The sequence below is a fragment of the Cajanus cajan genome, chromosome 7 (genome assembly GCF_000230855.2).
Source record: "Cajanus cajan strain Asha chromosome 7, NIPB_CcT2T_4, whole genome shotgun sequence".
NCBI classification, from domain to species: Eukaryota; Viridiplantae; Streptophyta; class Magnoliopsida; order Fabales; family Fabaceae; genus Cajanus; species Cajanus cajan.
This window is the reverse complement of record NC_138523.1, coordinates 58,371,819-58,395,377: the sequence shown is the minus strand read 5'-3', so window position 1 is coordinate 58,395,377 and position 23,559 is coordinate 58,371,819. Positions and strand designations below refer to the sequence as shown.

At 29.7% G+C, this 23,559-nt stretch overlaps 2 protein-coding genes across 3 annotated transcripts; both read right to left on the bottom strand.

Moving 5' to 3' along the window:
* Window positions 1-5,235: 5,235 nt before the first annotated feature.
* LOC109816912 (Regulator of Vps4 activity in the MVB pathway protein) lies at window positions 5,236-10,063 on the bottom strand. 2 transcript variants are annotated; one of them, XM_020382068.3, is made up of 6 exons: window positions 9,910-10,063; window positions 9,313-9,445; window positions 9,114-9,217; window positions 6,928-7,099; window positions 6,683-6,823; window positions 5,236-5,866 (listed from the first exon to the last, which is right to left on the bottom strand). In XM_020382068.3, the coding sequence occupies exons 1-6, from the start codon at window positions 9,957-9,959 to the stop codon at window positions 5,492-5,494; spliced, it is 975 nt and encodes a 324-aa protein (XP_020237657.1). In that variant the 5' UTR covers window positions 9,960-10,063; the 3' UTR covers window positions 5,236-5,491. The 2 variants fall into 2 exon arrangements, with proteins under 2 accessions (XP_020237657.1, XP_020237658.1); XM_020382069.3 differs by lacking the exon at window positions 9,910-10,063 and adding an exon at window positions 9,570-9,884.
* A 2,577-nt stretch (window positions 10,064-12,640) lies between these two features.
* On the bottom strand, window positions 12,641-15,743 carry LOC109816902 (caffeoylshikimate esterase). Its single transcript, XM_020382052.3, has 8 exons — window positions 15,387-15,743; window positions 15,203-15,232; window positions 14,973-15,102; window positions 14,610-14,756; window positions 14,364-14,494; window positions 13,772-13,909; window positions 13,251-13,349; window positions 12,641-13,114 (listed from the first exon to the last, which is right to left on the bottom strand). Exons 1-8 carry the CDS (start codon window positions 15,726-15,728, stop codon window positions 12,896-12,898), a joined length of 1,236 nt encoding a protein of 411 aa, XP_020237641.2. The 5' UTR covers window positions 15,729-15,743; the 3' UTR covers window positions 12,641-12,895.
* Between the last annotated feature and the right edge of the window lie 7,816 nt (window positions 15,744-23,559).

Below are 23,559 nucleotides of genomic sequence, written 5' to 3'. Positions count from 1 at the left end.
ATTTTTATTATACAAATAAAAAAATAATAATTCATAGTGACATTTAAAAATAAATTTGTTAACTTTTTATAAATTATGTTTATTAATCTAATTAACGTCGTTAATATAAAATAGACTTTTAAATATGTTAATAAGTCAAATCAAACCTATAAAAAATTTATGATAGATAATAAATTAGATTTAATCTTTAATTTTGTAGAATAAATTTAGTCTACATATTCAAAAATTAATTCTAACCTATTTTCACCTTTAATCATCGAGATTTATGTCAAATTTTAAATCAACATAAAATGTCAAAAATAACTAATATAAAATGTCTCATGCATGAAATATATGTAGGACATAATTTTGAACAGTGTACAATATTTTTTGCACAAAAATTGTTTTCACACGTACGGTATTATTTTGGCTGATAATCTTTTTATTTCACTTTAGATACTAGTTTGCAAGCAAATTTTGGTTCTAGTTGATTATACAAATTTATCCTTATTCACACAAAACTGACTATCCTTAATTACTTCCATGTTGATAAAGATTTAAATTAAGCAAAGCTAGCATTATGAAATGTAATTTGAATTTGTGTTTAGATAGAGAAAGTAAGGGAGAAGAAAGCATAGTCTAAGACTAAAAGAGAAAACAAAAGGTAGTGTTGGATTTGCATGCACCCAAATGCATAAGAAAAAGAATGGGGCAGATCTAAACCGACCAATGGAAACATGTCCGTGTTTCAACGAAATTCAAGACGAAAAGGACCATTCAATTCAGCAAAATCAATGTGGCTTCTTTCTTTCGGTGTAATGTACACATCACGCGGTTGTGTTCAATTCTCCCTTTCCCTCCCATGGATACTACCATCCATGCATGCAGGCCCTGATTTAGAAATTGACTATTGAGGGATCCTAATACTTTTTAATTTCCTTCTTTTTATCGCAATTTTGTTTTTAACTTTCAACCGTAATATACATATGGTTGCATATCTCATAAAAATATACGTATAGTTGATATAATTTATATAAGGAGACCGATTTTTATTTTATTAAATTAATTTTATAATGTTAAATTAAATTTATAATTTATTTTCTAAGATGATGTCAAAATTTATCTTAGTAATAATTGATTGTTGTTGAATTTATCAGATCATTATTGGATTATCCATAAATATCTTATCTTGTAACTTCATATTTAATATGTCTGACTAAAAGTGTGAAGGAAGTATGCTAAAAACCACACATCAACTATTAATATGATCAATATTAGGATTTATAATTAAAAAACAATTTCACTTTATAAATTAGTTTTATAACTCGTAACTAAGCTCAGAAATAAGTCAAAACAAACTCTAAAAAACCTAAACCTATCTTGTAACATATTAACTAAGCCCAATTCAAGTTTGTTACTTATTATAGGCCTTTTTTTTTTACTTAGCCTAACTTATCTTAAACATCAACTTAACCTAAAAGCCTATTTATATAATATTTTTTAACTTATCTCGACTTATCTAAAATCTTGATTTAATCTAAAGTCTATTTATATAGTTCGCCTTATATAAAATTTATAAACAAGTCAATAGGGTTATAGGCTTAAGTAAGCCAATAGACTTGTAGGTTTAAGTGGTCCAATAAGTCTTGTTAATCATCTAAATTGTTTATAAATAATAATAATTTATTAAAAATTAAAAAATCATTATACCTATATTAAAAGGTATTCATATGATATGACTAATTTCAAATCAATAGACAACACAATTGGACAATTGGACATTGTCAAATATTTTTTTTAAAAGCAACACAAATTTATACTTTAACACATAATACAACACAAAGACCACAATAAAGTCAGAACTTACGAGTTCCAAGCCACACATTATAAATAAAACTTCTTAATTACTAAATAACCTGATATAATATTACAATTTTTTATTGATAATTATCTATTAAATATAAATACAAAAAATATATATATATATATATTATAAATATACACTATATAATATTATTATATATATAGGCTAACTTATGAGGCCTAATAAAAATTTATTGAAACTTAAAGTTTGACCTATTTAATTAAACAACTTTTTAAAAAATATAAATTTATTGACCTTTTTAATAAACGGGTCAGACTATATAAATTTCTGACTATCATCTTTTAATTAAAAAAAAATTTCTTAATAAACATGCTAGATTATAGACTACTGATAGGTCACTTATCTTACTTTCATCTCTACTCATAACCCACTTTTTAAGGCATATATACTTCTTGTTTTCATTTTTATTTTTTCTCAAAATTTCAGTCAATTATGTATAATTAATTCAAGATAAATATATGAAATTTAAATTGTCACCTAGTTACTAAGAAAGTCCCGTATACTTAATAGATTATGAAATTTCTTAACTATGTAAAATATTTTTAGTCAGAAAAATAGAGTATAAACATAAATATATGTAATTATTTATATATATTAAATTTTAATTATTCAAATGTTAAATTAAAAATTGTTATTATTAGTCCTAGAGATGATGAATTCAATTTTTTTAAGCAAATGATTAGGATTGATTCTGGATTCTTATGTGTAGAAAAAACCTGGTTAAAAGGGACAACTCACCTTTGAATAACTTTAGATTCCTAGTTGATTGATCATAATGGACAATTAGGATACTCCTTGAAATCATATGTGTATCAAAGAAAAATCTTAAAATACAAAAAAAGAAGAAAGTGCAAACTTTTTAATTCTAACTTATGAAATGGTGATTTTTTAAGGGATACATAAATATGAGATAGGTAAATAAAAAGAAGATGACAAGTTACTTCAAAATCGTATTGCTAATACATGGTGGATGAGTTGAAGTCTAGACAATCTGTGTGGAATATGCCTGACACAATAATAAAAAAAAGCATAAATAAAAAGTAGAAAGGGACCACGGAAGCAACATAAATGAATGAAAATTAAACATGATATGCAATAAATATATACGAAAAAAGTGCAAAGGGTTGGGAGGCCCCTTAAGCATTTGTTCTTGCTACCAAATTTTCTTTACTGGTATGGTCTGGTCTGGTCTTGTTCACTTCTGTCCTTATTAGTTCCTCTGAAACCCTACGTTACATCTTTGTCACACAAACACGCACTTTCTCTCTCTTTCTGATCACAGTGAATAATGTACGGTTAGTGTGCCTCTCACAGAACTGTTTGCTGAAGTTTCATGCATAGGTACTGTGTGTCTTTTGTGAATCATATCAGACGAGTGGAATGGAGTTGCATGAGAGAGGGGATGAGTTTGAGAAGTGTGATTATGCGCTGTTGAGTATATATAATCTGCAATACAATACAAAACTAAAAATGAAATGATCTCTTGTCTCAAAAAAATCTGTGCCTGCAGAAAAGGGTGGTGATAAGTGTGAAATGGATAGTATAGCATAGCATAGGTAGTATAGGGCAATAGGGGTCTTATGTGAAACCTAGGGGCCTTAGGGTTCAGCTTGAGGTTGAAAGGGTTCACTCTTTAGCCTGTGTGTGTGGTCACTAGATCAGTAGAGTGCATGTAGGTCATGCTGTCCGGGAGTGCCAACAAGAATGTTTTGGTTCTTCTGACTCACTTCCTCTTGCTCTCTCTGTGTGGTCATCTGCCACGGTGCCCTCATAACCAATCATACCTCCTCATTCAAATACTGCATCTACCTGTCTCTTTTTCTTTTTCTTTTTAATATATATATATATATATATATATATATATATAACTTCTATGATAAATTAACTTTTTCTTTTTTTCTCATTAATTTTATTATTTTAGTTTTTGTACAGTTCCTCTAATTCACACCGAAGTAGGAACTCTATCTATAGTTATTTTCAAATTAAAAAATTATTGTAGATCAACTATTTTTTTTTTATTACACTATTTTTAACATGCTATCTATTATTATGTGAAATTTATATCGCAATTTACTCGGCTAACTAAGTTAAAGCTCATTGCTGATAAATCAAACTAATTAAATAGAGTCAGACTTTTATCATTTAAAAAATCATAACTATAACAATTTTTCTTAAATAGTATATTGCAAATTAAGAGTGCTTTACTAGCATTTTTCATTATATTCCATCTCAATTTTCTTTTAAAATACTGTTATAGAGACTCACTATAAAAAAATATAAATTACCGACGGATAATTTTTTACGGATACAAATCCGTAAAAAAATCTATATTTCTGACAGATTTTGCTTGCCGAATTAATTATTCAATCACAAATTATTATATATAATAAATTTGTTGACTTTAATAATTATTATTATATCATATTAAAACTTTTTTTTTGTTAAAATCTTTTATAGGATAATACATATTCATTAAACTCACAACTAAAATAGATAACTGGTAGTGCAAGTCATGGAGTATAGTCTCTTGCGAGAAAGTTAATTCCTACACATGCACAACAAAAAATTATACACTTACTTGTATAATAAAATAAAAGTGAGAAATTTAATTGTGCTCCATTTAAAAGATTTTCTAGGGAAACTTCAGAATTTCAATTACTAGAAGATACAAGAATTGCTAATTTGATATTTTGATTTTTCCCATTTTCATTCAGACTTGGCAACAAAGCCTTTAGGTTCAGGCCCCTGGATGATGGAAGACTACCTTTTCGGGCCTATCTTTACAGTCTTTTTGCTTCGTTCTTCTTAGATTGGGCTTTGTTATTAGCGGCTCTAGCTCGTGATTTTCTTTTTCTTTTTTTTTTTTAAAAAAAAAAGAATTGTAATTATAACTCTTGGACCAAAACCAAAACGCAGAGTTTTTCCTAATACAATTGCATCGTTGATCAAGCATGAGATATTATAACATGTATGTCAGCTGTATATACACTCGTAGTCATTATTCAAATAGCGGCTAATGATAAACCATAGATTGTCAAGAAACAATCTTCGTGTCAGAACCTAATGCAACTGATGCTCATCGTGGACTCTGAATAGGTGTATCGCAAATGTTTTTTAGTTTGCATGATCTATAACCTTACCTTGAAGTCAGCTTTTCTCATAGGCGTCTGTTGATTTCATAGTGAAGTTAGCTTTAACTTTTGTCACTTCAAAGAAACAAACAAGTCGTACACGAAGCTGACATATACTTGAACCATACCAGGTTAAATAGGACAGAGCATATAGATGATATCACCACTACAAAATTTATATCATACTTGACGTTAAAATATGCATGAGATGATAAGTATAAACATTCCGGAAAAGCACAATTATTTCCGGGGTAAAGTTGATGTTTAAATTACTTGGCACAAACTTACAATTCATGATACACTAAGGTCGGCACTCACAAAAATCAGCACATTTAGAAAACGTCACACTGTTCAGTATTTCTTTCCGTTACAATGATATACATGTATTAATTATCGAAGTTGTCACGTCCACAACAATGAACATATTTTCTCCTTTGGCCTTTTAAAAAGTTTTTTCCCTTATTAACATTTCGTCGATTCTGAGCACTATGAAGATTTATTTACCTTCCAGCTTCAATGATCCAAAACTACTCTGTGCTAGTGCAGCAGCAGCACGGGCCGCTGCAGATGCACGATCTGCAGATGCAATGGCTGCCCGTGCCTTCTCCAGTACATCAGAGGATTGAAAACTAGTCTCACTTTTAGCATCTCCAGTGGGACCATCATTATTTTTGTGTGACTGTTCGATTTCATTAGTATTCAACCAAGAATTATTGTTAGAAGGACTGGGAGCTTCAAGGTGTTTATATTCTTGGTTATCATGCACAGACTTGATAGAAGTTTCCGTAATACAAGGTGATGAATTATTAGAACCATTTCTGCTGGGAGTGTGAGAAAGCGTAGCTCCAGCACTAACTTGCTTTGCTCCACCCTACAGGTAACATAAAAAAATCATAATAAAAATAAGGAAAAAATTGAGCAAATTCCTGAAACCACGGTAGAGAAGTAAACATAGTATAATGGGTTCAAAAATCTGGGAATATTAAATTCATAACCAGTTGAAATGTATGAAGTATAACACATAGGTAGGTAAGTTCAGGATTTAGATTGCCCTTGTCAAGAAACAAGCTTCTCAATGTCAAATTCTGAGATAGGATAAACGGGTATATTTAACTCAAATATATCAAAGGAGCTTTAACACACTGTAAACCTGTATTTATGGAATATGAAATGAAAAGAGACACACTAATATGCTTGAAAATTTGATGAGAAACGGATAAAGTCAATTTCTCCGCATTTATGGAATATGTCACATAAACCTGCCTGAGTTGTTCTTTGTTGCAAATCTTTACATAGTCCCAATCCCAGACAAAAGTTGAATGTTGTGTTAGGCTATGTCGAATATCTGTGACATTTGAGACAAAAATATGTATGACATTTACAGAAGATATGTGCGGAGATTTAAGACAAATACGCTCAACAGCTAGTCACTTCTCAATGCTCATGGTAGTACTATCATATGAAGAGCCCATACTGTAAGGATAGGATGAAATTTGCTGTAATTTTTGGGGTCTGTGACAGGGATAAGGGTGGTAGTAGACCATTATAATTAGACAAGTGAGAACATTTTATACAGAAGATATCTACCACCAATAGATGAGATGCATGATATCACATGGATATAGTAGCATAATATTTTTAATGTCCGACATCAAAGTAAAAAATATACATCCACTGATAACATTACCAGGAGATCTTCGTGCGTTTTCCTAAATTCAGCCTCAGTTTTAGAAGAATCCCATGTTACATTGTATTCTTCTACAATCTCCCTCAAGACCTTGAGTTTTACCTCTCCAGATGGAGCACTAACTGAAAGCTTTTCAATGATCTGAAATAATCATATCAAAAGAACAGATGGACAAATGATAGTAAGCAATTGCTCAGAAGCTGTAATTGTTTGCAATTCATACGCTGCAATTAAAGATAAATCACCGTGCGGTTCACGCCTGAATCAGGACGAAGTTCAGATGCTGCAGAAACAAATTCTTTCCCATATTTAGTGGTAAACAAATTCTTGATGTGCAATAAGTCTGGTACATCTGAACATCTAGGAGCAGCAAAAATAATACTTGCAATAGCTTCTCGCAATTCCGAGGGACACTCCCTATAATAATGAGAAGGAAGGCTTCAAGTTTGACCAAAAAAATAGTTTGCTGTAAATTGTATAAGAAAATGTGCAACTATTTGAAAACTCAATTCAGTGATGAACATGAATTTTCTCAACACTAAAAGTGATTTTGTGCGGTGGGGTGTATAAAAATACATACCACATTGAAATAAGCAAAAGAGAAATAAAAATATTCAATGCATGAAAGATCAATGGATGCTTTTAGCAGCAATTACTTATTTAGTTGCTAATAGTTTCCTTTAGTAAACTTGTTCAACAAATATCATTTCAAACATCACATATTCAATGCTGCAGACAGGAGTGTAAAATATTTTAGTATGGTCAGGGTCAATATATAAATATAAATATGTTATACAAGTTTAAGTAAATTACACTATTCCTCCCTAAATTTATGTACAAATCAACTTCGGTGAACCAAGTTTATAACCATCAATTTTACCCCATTTATGTTTAGAAACATGGTCATAAAATCGCAATTCAAATTGTGAATCGATAATTTTTAAATCATCATTCATTAATTGTATAAGTGAGGAGAGTAGATTCACAAAGGTCACTGGATGCAGTAAGGAGAATAGATTGTTACTTTTAATCCTGTGAAAAGAGGCAGAGAGAGACCAAGAAAAATATTGGAGGAAGTTGTTAAGAGAGATCTGACAGTGAATAATAACTCATACAATTTGATATAAACAACTAAAATGATGTCATGTGATGTATGTAGTCGACCTTACTTAGTGAGATAAGGGTTTTGCTATTGTTTGTTTGTTTGATTCATAAATGGTAATAAATTGTAAAATTTAGAGACATAACAAAAAATAGCTTGAAACATATCATATAAAAGATGTATAGTATATTAGTATTCAAATTTCAATATAATAATTTAAAACTAGAAAATGACCAAAAGCCTCACAAAACAAAATCATGAGTAATAACTGGGTGTTTTAAGCCTATATTAACACAAAACAGAGCAATGGTACAACCAAATATAATAGACAGAATGAATGATTGACAAATGTGGAACCCCCATTTTAGAAGAATGAAACTAGAACATCAGAATAATAAAATAGGATGTGATTAGTAGAACTACTTTTGTACCATTTCTTTTCACAATTTAAGCTTATTAACTTTTTCATTTTTTTTTACAATTGGTGAAATAAAATAAAAAATAAAAAAAATTGCAGAATTCTGTGGTTCAACACTAGATGCAAATCATTGGCTAGCCAAATTGTGTGATTTGCAACGCAATTGATAAGATTCTAATAACTGCTCCCTCTGGACTCAATTATAAGAAAATAAACATCTCATAAACAGTGAACCAAAATATTAGCAAATTTTACTACATTAATTACTACCATTACCATCTCCAAAAATACTCTTAATTTAGTTGAGATTCTATTTTCAATAACCCCTATTTATTCTTGATATCAAGTTCCAATAAAGGATAATTCGGAAAGAAAAAAAATTCAATGAGATTCGTAAAATTAAATGATGTTAACTGACTTAATTAGTGCATAAGTTAGTTAATTTTGCTTATATATAAGTCCAGAAGAGTATGTTCAGAAAGATATATTTAACACCCCGTCCCTTTTGAATCCCCTTGAAGATTCAGAAAGGCTGCAATTATAAAATAAGTTAGTTCAACTGACAAGAGGTCAATTTAATGTATTTGTGATTGTTATCTTAATAAGAAAAAAAACTGCCAATAATGTTTACAACCTTCCCCTATATTCTACTTTGAAGTGTATTGAAAAAAGCATAGTCACTATTAAAATTTAGTGAAGCAGGAAGATCCAGAAATTAATCAATCTGTTTCACATTATAGCAAAATAGCATTAAAAACTCTATAACACTACCACAATCAAAATGTAACAGAAATTTGTGGATAAAAGAAAAACACAATCTGATTTTCACAAGTACTGCACTTCAAGCACATTAATCATTGAGATAATACACAGTATGCAATAAGTACAAATTCTAATGATTGTGGACTTACTTCTGGTTCTCAATTATAGGTACACGAGCAAGAATAAATTCACAGAATAACTCCAATATTTCATAAGCAGCCCATGTATTTTGTTCTCGTATGATATGCTCCACCTATGTAAATCAATGCATTTTACAAGCAGCAAGTCAAAACACAGTAAAAAAATATCCAGAAACTAGCAGCCATTAGCCAAGAGTTGAAGGATTACCCTAATTCTGGAAATTGCCTCTTGGCCGGCCTGCAAGAATTGGCTTATCTCCTTGCACATTTGTTTCAGTTGCATATCTCTCTTGTTTTGTAGCAGCTTAATGCGTGAAATTGCTAGGTTCAGGCATGTTTTGCTACAAGATGGAAAATAACGAAAAGCAGAATGTTTACTAGTAATACTGACACTAGGCATTATTAAAAAGGTAATCGAGAGAACAATCTGCAGAACATTCATTCAAAACCGAAGCGTAAAACAACCTTTTCACTAATCACATCTGCAAAGGATCCCTGATCATTCATCAAAATAGCTCACTTCCCAAAAAACCCAAAATCTGGCTTTACGTATAGGATATACCTCAAATGTACTTACATGTTTCCAAAAACCTAAGGACTCGAAATTGGAATTGAATTTGACACAATAAGCACTTGAATTATTATTTGAGCAAGCGTATGATAAGAAAAAATGATCGAGAAACCTAAAATCCGGTAATACAGAAACGCAATGCACATACCCTAAAAACCTAAAATCGGGTATTGTTATGACTTATAAGAATGAGAAAACTTAAATCTCTGAAGCAGAAAAGGGAAATGAAATCACCATCGAGTGCCGAAAACGCCTCTGTTAAAGAGCTGGTTAAGAAGTGACATGGTGTTTATGTTTAGATGCCACTCAACTATACGTAGCAAACAAAAATATCTCTGCTTCCTTCGTTGCCCTTCCTAGTTCTTATATATAATCCAATTCCATCCTATTATTTATTTCTCACAATTATTTATTATTACTTACCTGCCGCTATTATTTGACTCTGGGGGCGATTAATATACACTCAATAAAGAAAATAGTACAAAAATTATTAGACAATTTTTTAATATTTCGTGTTATTTTTAAATTTAGGGAGGTGTATTGGATTAGGATTTTAAAGGACTTTTTTAGTTAAAAAATATCTTGCGAATTTTAAAAGACTTTGCAGGATTTTCATGACTTTTAAGATTTTGTAAGATTCTACAAAACTTAAAATCAGGATTTTAATGGATTCTGCAAGACTTTTAAATCAAGATTTTATGTAGAATTTTATAGAATTTTTGTGGATTTTTGACATTTGATAAGATTTAAAAAAAAACTTCATACATTCAAATTTAAAAAATAGTCAAAGACAAAAATAATAAAAAACAACAATGTCTAGATAAATAATAATATTTAATAATTCTCCATAATATTCTATCCTCTTAAATAATATTCACCCACGTATTTATAGCTATACTAGTCCTCTAAGTATTAGCGTCTTCTCGCTTTTGCTACTGGGTTTGAATAATAAGTTCAAAAGTATGGTCTTCATTAACTGATAATGTTGAAGATGAAGGTTCATCCACTGCTTCAATTAAAAATTCATCAGAACGACATTCTTTACGTAGAAAGTTATGTAGTGCTGCTGCACATACTAACACAAGTTATACTTGTGTTTTAAATAAAAATGGAGGTACTGACTTAAAAATTGTGAACCTTAATTTAAAAATACCAAATATGATCTCGATCACATTCCTTAAAGACCCATGACGAAAATTGAACAATTTTTTCTCATTTTCAGGGTCATTACCCTCACTTGCAAAAACTTGTAGATGATATTTTAACAATATTTCCTTTTTAAAAAAAATAAGTTAATGAAGGCATAAACCCTAAACCCTAAAAAATTAAATACTGCAATGTCTTATGTTAGTTTTCTTTTTAAATATAAAAAAATTCTAATTTCACAATATAAAAATAAAAAGAAAAATTCATAGTAAAAAAAATAAAATAATTGTTGAGTCATAAAAGGAGGAGGGATAAGAATAATAAACTCAAGAGAAGGAGAGAGATTGCAGTTTTTATGCTGAGAGGGTTTATCTCCTAACTAAGATCCATTTTCATCTCATTCTATTCACAGAAATTCTAACTCAAATTCATCTTATATATATATATATATATATATATATATATATATATATATATATGTAAAAAAAAAATATATATATATATATATATATATAGTAGAGATCATGATACCAATTTCATCTTTCACCTTTTCCTTTTCTTGACGTGTGTTATAAAAGAATTATCTCTTAAAAGTTAAAATTTCAAGCATTTTTTTTATGTCATATAAAGGAACAAATTCAACTAAATAGAATAAAATAGAGCAAGTCCATTAAAGAGAACGAACAAAAAAATAAAGTAAGTCAATGATACTATCATTTACATATCGGAGTTTCACAAAGTAGGAGAATGGAATGAGAACAGTACTACAGTATTATATATGAGCAATGAACAATATTGCAGTATTATTAGCAGAGAAAAAATGGAGAAGAGAGAAGCACAGAAAAAAAGATGAAAAACTCACTTGAAAGTTCTTGAAGCACTTGAAAAATCACTTTAAACAATCCTTCAAAATTCGATGGGTTTGGATGAGATTGTTTTATGAATTTGGTATTTATAGATAGCACTAGAAAGTCTTTCAAAATCTCTCTCATACAACAATCCTTTAAAATCTTTATATTTTTTTAATACCAATGGATTATTTTTAAGTTGTAAAAAATCTCAAATGAATACCTATGGATTTTAATGGACTCTTTAAAAAATCTTGAAAATTCATATTGAATATCATTGGATTATTTTTAAGTGACATAAAATCCTAATTGAATATTAATGAACTTTTTTACTCAAAAAAAATCTTTTAAAATCTTACAAAATCCTAAACGAATACACCCCCTTAATGTATTAACTATTGTAACCTTATTATTTGATATTTTGATCTGGGCCGAGCCTGGGGAGCTCATTGAGTGTCCATTTCAAAATTTGTTTTGCAATAGAATATTTCTGCTTCATATGAAAAAAAATTGGAGAAAGGACATACAGATCCATTTCCCATAATTTCTGTCAAACATTTTTTTCTTCTTTAACTTTCAAATAATTAAACACATTTAACAGATAAACTTTCTCTTTGTTGTCAACTGGTTGTTGCAATTGATTCAACTTGAAATTAGAAAGAAAAAAAAAATGTAAGCCTAGTGAAATTACTCAATTACCATGAAAATTCAAATTTCTAATAGCATATACTTATAATTTTATATATAAATTTTTAAGTGAATAGAATTATGAACGAATAATAAAATCCCACATTATTATACCATTAATAATAGTTTCTTATAAAGTTAACCTACTTTTATTATTATTATTTTAATTGTGTAGCCTATTTTATACAAAGATCCAAATTATAAATACGTGTATTTAGCTTCAAAGAAAATAAGCGTATTTTAGATTTTATAATAATTAGTTTACAATCTATAGGAAAAAAAAATACACAAGGGAAACAATACCATTTTATTGAATAATGGAAGTATAAAACTTTATTACTGTTCATTGTGCAGGCCTCGCAAATTCACAACAAAGGGAACCAATGGATTACATCTTATTTGAAAATTCAATGAGCCTCTGCTAAAGTAGAAAGCCAAATTAGATGTACATCTAACTACCATAACAAGAGGCAATAGAGGTGCTGTTGTATAGGTGCCATATATGTGAAGGGTGTTTGTTCATTATAAGATCAAAAATATCATTTAAGGGAGCACCTAAAATCAAGCCATGATATAATGTCATTATGGACAGCGAAAATCCTGTCATCAGGTTCTCCTTCCAAAATACCGTGGTAGCCTCCTTCATAGATCTTTAGTGTCTTATCCTTGCTAGAAGCCTTCTCATAAAGAAATTGGCTCACTAATGGGTCTGTCACCTTATCTTCTGCTCCATGAAGAATCAATAACGGAGCTGAAACCTGCATTATCCTCAACAAGAATAAATGTTTTTGGTTGATATGACAATTATTACATGCAAAAAACCACAATTAACTGTTACATTAGGTTCTCCAAAATAACAAATAACACCAAGTGTGCAAAAGCAAAAAACCTAACCTTATGTAATTGTGACTCGATTTCTTGAGTGGCACTTAAAAGCTCCATGCCAGTTTTCAGTCGTGTTGGATCATCATAAGAAATAACATTGTAACCAGCCTATAAAGGAAAGAATCAACTCCTACAATTAGTTTGTTATAGAGTGCACATTTTAGGGGGCTAGTTTTTCATCCAATTTTTTTAAAGTTTAACAACAAATTCAATGAAAGAACTAGAAGATACTGTGGATTAAATTTAATGACCCCTGAACAAACTTGTCAACACATGTTAACATATATGTGCTGAAAGACTAAAAGAGTGTATTGGTTTAAGATTTTAAAAAAAAATATGAATGTCCACGATGAGAAAGTTTGACCGTACAGATAATATGGATATATTGAAGCATAATAATGATGATTTAAGACCTTTAACATTTGGTAAATGAAAGATGCGTTGTTAAAAATGGCACAATACACAAAGACATTGGTTGATCATTTCACTTTGTAAGCATTGAAGAATTGAGGGTTGACAAAATTACCAACCACTTTTCTCTTGCCAGGTTCTCGGAAAGTCAGCGCAGATAGATCTTTGTGTGGGAACAGTTTTGCCTTTGGCATCACTTTAGACAAAAGATTTAATACATTCAAAACCGTAGTTGACGGTAACATGCCCCCTGCAATCTTAGCACCAAAACAAGAACAAATCAGGCTTTATCTGACACATGTTAATATTACCATGAAAGGCTATTCTTTAAATGATGGATGGTTCCATTTTCCTATACATTGAATCTTGTACACCTTCCAATTTTGACTTCAAAATCTCTTAATACACATTTTAAAGACATGCATTAATTCTAGAAATTCATTGAAAATATAAGATACCCAATATTGAATCCCAGTTATGAAAGTGAAAAAAGTTTATGCACTGACACTGAAAACAGTTTTACATTGTCAATATATTCCTGAGGGCAAAGTTCTAGCTTTTAAAACAATGAAATTGAACCTTAGAGATATCATAGATGTGATAGGAAATAAACAATTCAGTGCTCTCAACCCATAGAATGAACCAGAACTTGAAAATTATAATGATGAATCAACTGGTGACATCAACTGCAATGCAGAGGAATGTGCTTACTTTACACATTGGTGCTACAAGGATAACTCCATCCCAATTATTTGGTTCTTTCAAATGAACCTTAAGAGCAATTGCTCCACCCATTGACTGCCCCAATATAAAACGAGGCAATCCTCTCACTTCAGGCCTTTCTGTCAATTGAATTACAAAGCATGGTCAACAACAACAACACAACATTCTGTATTTTCCCATATGAAATATTACAACAATCATCAATATGATATCCTGGACGTTGAAAGGTCATACCTTTGATTTTTGTATAATGTTCTATAACGTCATCAACCAAATCATCAAAATTTGGTATGTAACCATGTAATCCTTCAGAAAGACCAAAACCTGGATAGTCCATAGCATAAACAACATACCCAGAAGCAGCTATTCGTTTGGCAATACCTGCACAAAAATTCAAATACCCCCCTTATTACATTTGATAAGTTACCAGCTTTGTTAAAAGTTGATAGCACAACATGCTACAAATAGCAACTTAGCTACTTCTTGAGATCCTAGATGGCTAGACTAAAAATTAAGAAGTTTTAAAAAATAACTAAATGAAAACTTGTAATGTTAGAGTGAGCAAAAACATATCTAAGCTGTGAAATTATGACAAACCTTCAAAGAAGAAAGTACAAGTGCTGCCATACCCATGACAGAAACACAAAGCAGCCTTGAGTGGAACGCCAGGTTCAGGCATCCAGCTTTTGTAGAAAATTTCCAGTCCCCTTGAATTCCTTTCATACCCCTAACAAACAAATAACCACCAAATTCACCATATTTTTCACCAAACTAACAAAAGAAAACATGCTCATTAAGAGTTTATGCCAAAAGCAGAAAAAGCTTACTTCCTCGGTTCTGATCCCAGCAGGAGCAGTCTAGTTTTCCAATCAAAGACAAACACAGCAACAGATTGAAACATCAAAATCAGAGAGTGGTTCTTTTACAAGGCCAACATCTGAAAGGTGAAACCGCAGCAACTAAAGCCAAGCAAAGACTACGATGAATATGAATTGAAGAGTGAGAACTAACCTTGAACAAGAAATGGTCGAGCTGCTGCTGCAACTCCGTGAAAGCTTCACGAACCCGTCGTCGCGAAGGTGCGAAGTCGAGATTCTGAGAGGCCAAAGCGTTCAACTCTTGGCTCACACCTTCAATGTTTGACTTTTTCTTCGCTGTTGCCACCGTCAGAGTAGTGTTTGAACTGAATTTTTGTGAAGTGGGTATGAGAAGATTGAGAGGGCGTTCTGTGGGTATACATGGAAAAGGGGAGAGGTTGTGTGATCGGAATCTGAGTGTCGCAGATAACTCCATCATCGTTTCGCTTAGTGCCTTAGTGGGGTGTGGCAATAAGGCAAACTTGTTTTTAACCATGTTCAGCGTTGACTACCCAATTACCCAGTTACAAGTAGCATAAAAATAAAAAATACAATGTAACTAAATAATTTGAAAATATAAAAAAAATATGAGTAGTAAGCAACTCAGAGATAAGTTTTCAAATTATTTAAATATATTTTTAATTGTATTTAAATTAATTCTATCAAATTTTAAGCCAATTAGATACTTCACCCTATTCTATGTTTTCAGCACACGATTTGGCTTCTTTTTTTTTTTTTTATCAGCGAACATGGTCGGTAGTTTGAAGTTCTAACAAAAACCAGAAACCTATGTACATGTTTATTGCATTGAGAAATGGTGTGGGTGGATGATCCGCCTACAGGTGATGTTACATTATTTATATTCAAAAGTTGGACGAAATTGACCGAATCATCCTTTTGGTATAGTAGCATTTGTGTGTGAAGGAAAAAACTAAAAATTAAAAATTAAAAATTAAAAAAAAATCATGAAAAATCATGGATCGATCCTAGCCAGTAAAGTCGAGGGTTACATGGAAAATGTGTTGAGAAATGGAAAAGTTCATCATATATACACCTTTTTTTCTATAAGTACACCTCCTTTTAAAAAAAATAATTAAAATTTTAAAATATTTTTAATTTTTTCTTTTAAATTTTTTAATTTTACATCCATAATATTTGATTTAGTACTTTTCTTTTACATATTTTTCCTCATTTTTTTAATTTTTACATGCACCCCCTTATTTTTCCTTCACCTCACCTATTTTGGTAACATGTAAAAATTGAAAGAGAAAAAAAAAAGTGTGTGAATAAAAAGAAGAAAGTAGCAAATTAAAAGTTGAAAGTGTAAAATTAAATTTTTTTAAAAAAATTATAATTTTTTTTTAAAAAAGGAGGTATACTTATAAAAAAAAAAAGGAGATGTATATATCATGAGCCAATGGAAATGGTAAGACTATGTTTTCCTAAGTCCATAATTTCAGCCATGTAGACAATTTTGGTTTGGCTCATGATATATACACCTCCTTTTATTATAAGTACACCTCCTTAATTTTTTTTTAAATATAAAATATTTTTTTTTTTACTTTCTAATTTTACACTTCCAACTTTCAATTTTCTTCTTTCTTCTTCTTTTTTACACACTTTTTTTTTCTCTTTTAATTTTTAATACTACTAAAATAGGTGAATGAAAGAAGGGCAAGGGATGCATATAAAAATTAAAAAAAAATAAAATGAATGAAAAAAAAGTACGAAATTAAATGTTGTGGATGTAAAATTAAAATTAAAAATTAAAAATTAATTAAAAAATTTAAAAAAAATTTAAAAAAAGGCATTGTACTTATAAAAAAAAGGAGGTGTATATATCATAAACCTTTTGGTTTTGCATTACTTGAGCCTTATGTTATATGGCCTCCAAATGGTAAAAAGGATTGGACCTAAGCCCATAGTTTCAGCCTGGATTGGTCTCAAACTTTCTGGATCAAAAAATCCCTTCCCTCAAAATCACCATTATTTGAGCTATTGGTGTTATGTTTCACTTCAATTATATTTTTAATATTTTAACCGAAGTGATAGTTATTGAGAAATAATTTAAGACTTTTTTCTGATGACTCCAAAAACATTCAAGAATTTTGTTGCAATACGCTTTCAAAAAAAAAAAAAAAAAACCTACGAGTTTAAAAGATTAATTTACTCCCAGTTGTGGTTCCAAAGTTTACAAAATTGTTTTCCTCACACACTTTTTATCGTTTAAAAAAAAAATACGAGAAAAGCGTAGAGAAATAAAATATAAAAAAATACTATTACATAACCGTAACCCTACTAGTTTACCGGTGGATGAAGTATATTAATGTGGAAGGTTTGGTAACAAAAAAATAATTACATAACCATGCCAATTTAAATGTATTTATGTTTCAGTTTGGATTAAATTTTAAAACTAAAAAAAATAATAAATTTTCTTATTTTTATAAAATAATTTTCATAAAATATTCATTTTTTACAATTAATATATACTAATTGTGAATATAAAAATTTATTTAAAAGTCAAAATAAGAGTATAATTGACAAAAAAAAATAATGTTATTCTGAACTTTAAAAATGACAAATTAAAAAATTAAAAAAAAAAACTGACAATTCATAAGAAAGAGAGCGTATACTGATTCTAACTCATTTTCTATTAGCAATTAAAAAATCATTGAAAACAAAAAAAAAAAAATATTACTACTTTAAACTGAGAAGTTTATTTCAACTAGCAACACATTACTATTACAACAATATAAATAATTTTAAATAAAATAAAATAAACTTATTAATACGTTAAAATTATCTTGTACACATTAGTTAAGAAAATATATTTTAAATAAATTAATCTAAAAAGAACTTTTATAAATAAATTTATGTATAAATTAGTTTTAATTTTTAGAGAAATTTATTTTATTACTTTACTTTATATTTTTCTACTATAAATACTATATGGATGAACATATCCTCATTTGATCCTTATCATCTCCACTTAATAAGCTACTTTTCCATATGTCGGCTCAACAACACATATCATCGTTCATTTAATTATCATTTTCTCAATAATTAGTTAGATAATATTTTGGTTTTGTGGTGAACATTGGTTAACCAAGTCTTAACCATTGGCTTTAATGTTAGTTATAGGGTCAATGAGGTATATGTCTCTAACGAAAATGAATTCTCTAAATTTTCTTTTCTTTTCATTATATTTTTATTTTTAAAACTCTAGTAGTGAAAAAAATAATAATAATAATAAAAAATCTTAACTTGTCCATAACATTGAAACCCGATTAATATATAATATTATGTTTCAATGAATTGAACCCACAAAAATAATCACATTAATTGACTTTACACTAATACCCTGACCATTAGTAGCATTGAGGAATATATTAAGTGTATGAGTCAACTTATGTTATATGATAGTATTATTAATTATCTTATTTATTTTTATCTATTTAACTTCGTACTTTATACTCATATTATAATTATTCATATTTTATTTTTAATTATATATCCACTTGTTTAAGTACTACTCTATAAATTTTATTTTGTTTGATGTTTCGATAATTAAGGATGAGAATAAGTCAGGTCAAGTTTTGAATATATAAGTTGAACCTATTTTATAAAATTAAAATCTAAGTCTAGTCTATTATATATCATAAATTTTTTTATAAGTCTAATATGACTTTTTAAAGTATGATATGACCTATTAATCTATTTAAATTATTAATGTTAATTAGGTTAATAAATTTTTTTTAAAAATTAACAAATTTATTCTTAAAATACAGTATACTCGATATTATTAAATTTTAAATTTTAAAATAAATATAGAAAAAAATTGAATCATTTTTGTTAAAGGGACAATTCATATGTATGTATATTCATACAGATCGTAAATTTATAAATTTATAATGAAAAAAATAATGGTATAAAAGAAATATTTTAAATTTTAATAATTTATTTATGTTTTATAAATTTATTTATTTATTTATATTTTTAATAATATATATTATTTTTTTATATTATATAAATAAATAGAATGACTTATCACAGACTTTTTCTATAAGTTTAAGTTTGACATTTTTATATAAGTAATTTTTTTAAAAAAACTTAATCTTGACCTTTTTGTTAAATAGATTAGGTCAAATTAAACTTTAAAGAAACTAGGTCATAATTTTTTTTTTAAGACTTGACTTATTCTCATCCTTACCAGCAATAACTATATATTCAATAACTTTATTGTTTGAAAATCATTTTATGATAATGTAACATTAAATACTTTTACCCTATTACACTTTAGATTATTATTAATACATTTTTAATTAATAATAAAAATTAGAAAACTTATTAATCTATTTTTATTTTATAAAATTAAATATACTAATTATATTCTTAAATTTCGTGTCAAAATTTTAACGTAAAACATTATTCACTAAAACGGATTAAGTACTGTGTTGGTTAATTTGGATGTATATCCCACGTGCTATTTAATTATCTCGGAGGGAGCAGCTTCGTGTTTTTTTTCTCAAGGGGTCTTATGTACGGTTTGCTCATGTTAGAACGCTGAACTACAGTTCCTCATTCTAGTTATATATCGGAATAAGAGTAGCAAAATTACCCAGCACTATAAAGTGATAAACTTACAACAAAATATATTTCATTACGTGAACATTTTGTATAATGAACATGTAAAAACCTTAATGTCTATTTTTTTTCTTACAATATTAACAGTTCCACAATTTCACATGGTATTTTATGTAAGACCAGCAGTGTTACTTCTACCCCTCTCATTCTTCTCTTGTTGTTCTAAACCCCGTTACTAGGAATATTCAAAAAAACCAAAAGAACTAAACTGAATTTAAAACTAGATCGAACCACTTTAAAAAAATCAGAACCAATTATAATAAAACTGAACCGGATTTAATTTTTAAAATAAAACTAAAAAACAGAACCTATTTTTTTTTAAAGGTTTGGTTCACTAATATATTTGGATTATAGCATTATGCCTCGCTCAGACTCGGAGACGGAACAACACTCTTACACTCTCTCTGTGATTCTGTCTCTCGGACTCGCACTCTCTGTCTCTCGCACTCACTCTGTCTCTCGCACTCGCAGCAATCTCGCTCATTCTTGTGAATCACTCATGCAACTCTGCAACTCTGCTTCAGCAGCTCAACTAGCAGTTTTGTTCCTCTCTCTAGGATTAATTTCCATTGGAGCTGGTTGTGTCAGACCTTGTTCCATAGCCATTGGAGCATATCAACTGGCAATTAAAGACAAATCTAATGATGAGAGGCTCTTGGATAGCTACTTTAATTGGTATTATGCCTAAATTGGAATATCAACCGTGATTTCATTGAGTGTAATTGTGTACATTCAAGTAAATGTGGGATGGAAAATTGGGTTTGGAGTACTTGTTGTGCTAATGTTCATATCAGCTGTCAGTTTCATTCTTAAAACTAATTTAAAACTGGTTTATTTTTTTAAAACCGGTTCAAAAACTGGTTTGATTATGAAACTGATTTTAAACCGATTATAAACTTGTTTATTAAAGTAATTCAGTTTTAAAATGGTTTGTTAAAGTGGTTCACATAATTTATAAACCAGTTCATTTTATTAAAATGGTGTGGTGCAGTTCGGTGCGGTTTTTTTATAAAACCAAACCATGCACACCCCTACCCATTACCATCTTTCTTTCTCTCTGGACTCTTGCAATGGCAACTCTTGCAAACATTGGGGTCTCAGCAGTCATCAACATTCTTCCAGCCTTTGCTTTCTTGCTGGCTTTTGCTCTGCTGAGAATCCAACCCATCAATTGTGCCGAGTAAAGATGTAGGTTGCTAGCTGGAAGCACGGATATTCCTCTTCATCTTTCCCTTCCCTAAGCTCGGACCCAGATTCATTATTCTCCGAGGTTGGGGAAGCTTCACATTTTGTTTGTTTGGAACAATTTTTGGTCGAATGAAGTATTGAAATGGATTTCGTTGAAGTAGTAGCTACATGGGTGGATTAATCTGAGGAGTTTGAGTGAAAAGCGGGTTTTCAAGTAGTTTTGATAAAGGGTGTGATTTGGGGAAAATTGATGGTTGCATGTTGTTTTTGTTGGAATTTTTGTGTTGTTTGTGATTAATGTTGACTTGGTGGTAGATTGCATGTGTTGGTTTCTTCTGAGATTGTAGGTTTTGGTGAAAATGATGAAGAACATGTGTGTTTCTATCATCAACGACTAAGCCCTTTAAAAGGGCTGAGCCCTTTGCGGGCTGTGAGCAAGGAGAGTATTCCCCAGAGGCAAAGTGCTGAGCCGTTGGGAACGGCTGAGCGCTTTGCAAAAGGGTTGAGCCCTTTGAAATGGCTGAGCCCTTTGTGGGCCGCGTGCCATGGGAGAATTCCTAGAGGTAAAGCGTTGAGCGCTTGGAAAGCACTAAGCGCTTTGGAGGCACTGAGTGTTTTTGTTATTTCAGAATTTGACTTTGTGGTCTTCATGAAAGTTGTATCCTTTGATCTTAGTTTTCCAATGGTGTTGGAATCACCCAAAAAGGAGGTCTAGAACTCCAGATATGGCTGTTTTAGTGAATAAGGGTCAAGTTGTCAGCATTGGTTATAGTTGTTGCGATTTTTATAATTTTTAACAAAGTAGATGATGGAATTAGGAACTGATGTCTTCATAAGAGTTGTAGGAAATCTTCTTATCTTTCATATGATATAATGATGAGCATGATAGAAGTAGTATAACTTCCGATACACTATTTTATGTGAAGGTTGTCATTTCACAATGAGTGATTTGGTTAAGTTGAAAGTTGTTTTGGGTGCTTAAGTTGATTTATGTTGTTTATGTTGTGTAAGTTGGCATGATAGATGAATTTTAAACATTTTGGTTGATTTGTATTTTGTGTTGAATATGTTGTATGTTGTTGAAGTTGTTTATAACGTTATAAACTTGTTAAGTTGCCTGATGAAGATGAGTTGAGTAGTTGTTGGCTTAAGTTGATTATATGTTGTGTATTTGATGAAACTAAGTTGTTTACATGTTGTTTATTGTTGAATTATTAATAAGTCAAGATGTCTAAGTTGAAGTAGATTATTGTTGTAAAGTTGTTAAGTTGTATTGAGTTGATTCAAAGTTATCAAGATGATTATTGTTGTAAAGCTGAATAAAGGATGTTTATAGTTGTGAATTCGTAAAGTTGACATTGTGATGATTATAGTTGCTCAAGTTAGTTATTCAAGTTGATATTATGATGTCTATTATTGTAAAGTTGTATAACGATGCCTATTGTTATAAAGTTGGGGACATATGGTGAAAATATATGTCCTATATTGAGATACATAGTACTAAAGTGATAAGTTAAAAGTTATTTCAAGGTTGAATCCCTTAGTATTGTGTGGGCGACATGGATGTAGTCGATCCATGTCATGATTGAATGACTAATTTGAGTAAAGTATCTAGTTAGAGATGTAGTCTTTGACTAGGTACTGGAAGGTGCGTGGTACTTGGAGGGTAGTGGGTGGGCTAACTCCATATGTGGATTGGTGATGCAAGCCAAGGTTGTGGTAGGCCCATACCCAAACCCTTATGCCTGACAGTAGTACTAGACCTTCGAGTCTAAGTGGCACACCTGAGCAATTGCCTATTGTTGTCTATACCTGGTTCTCTTCAAAGCTCCTAACGATGCCCTATATCTGACCTGCTTGAAATAGGTCAAACGTTGGATTCAGTAGGATTTATGCCACCTAAACTACTCAACCTCAGTTGTTGGAGATCTCCTAGTTATATATGCATGACGATGCATTAGTTATGTTGCATTTAAGTTGCATATAATGTTGTATGAATGAGCTGATACTACCTAATTGTTGTATAGAGTATTATGTCATACTTTCAGTTATATATATTATGAGACTTTTTAGTTGTATATTCTCATTGTATATATAATTGTTTAGTAGTGACATTTTGTTTTATATTTGTATCTAGATGCTATAGACAGTGTGAAATCTGGCAGGTCATTACACTTTACTTAATTAAATATTTTAAAAAAATATAATTCTTTATCTATTTTCATCATATTGAAATCTCGTCTAAGAAAAGTAACATATAATTTTAAACTTTTTATCTTAAAAAATTACAATGATAGTAATTTAGTTTGAACTTATGTCTAATTAACATGTATTTAATTTAACTTATTTTATAGAAGAAAAAAAAACATTTTCATACATTATCTTGAAAATTAAAAAAAAAAACTTCACAAATTCTCTAACCGATTCAATAATAAAAAATTGGATAAAAATTATAATACTAATAACAAAATTTAATCATAAAACCTTTTTACATT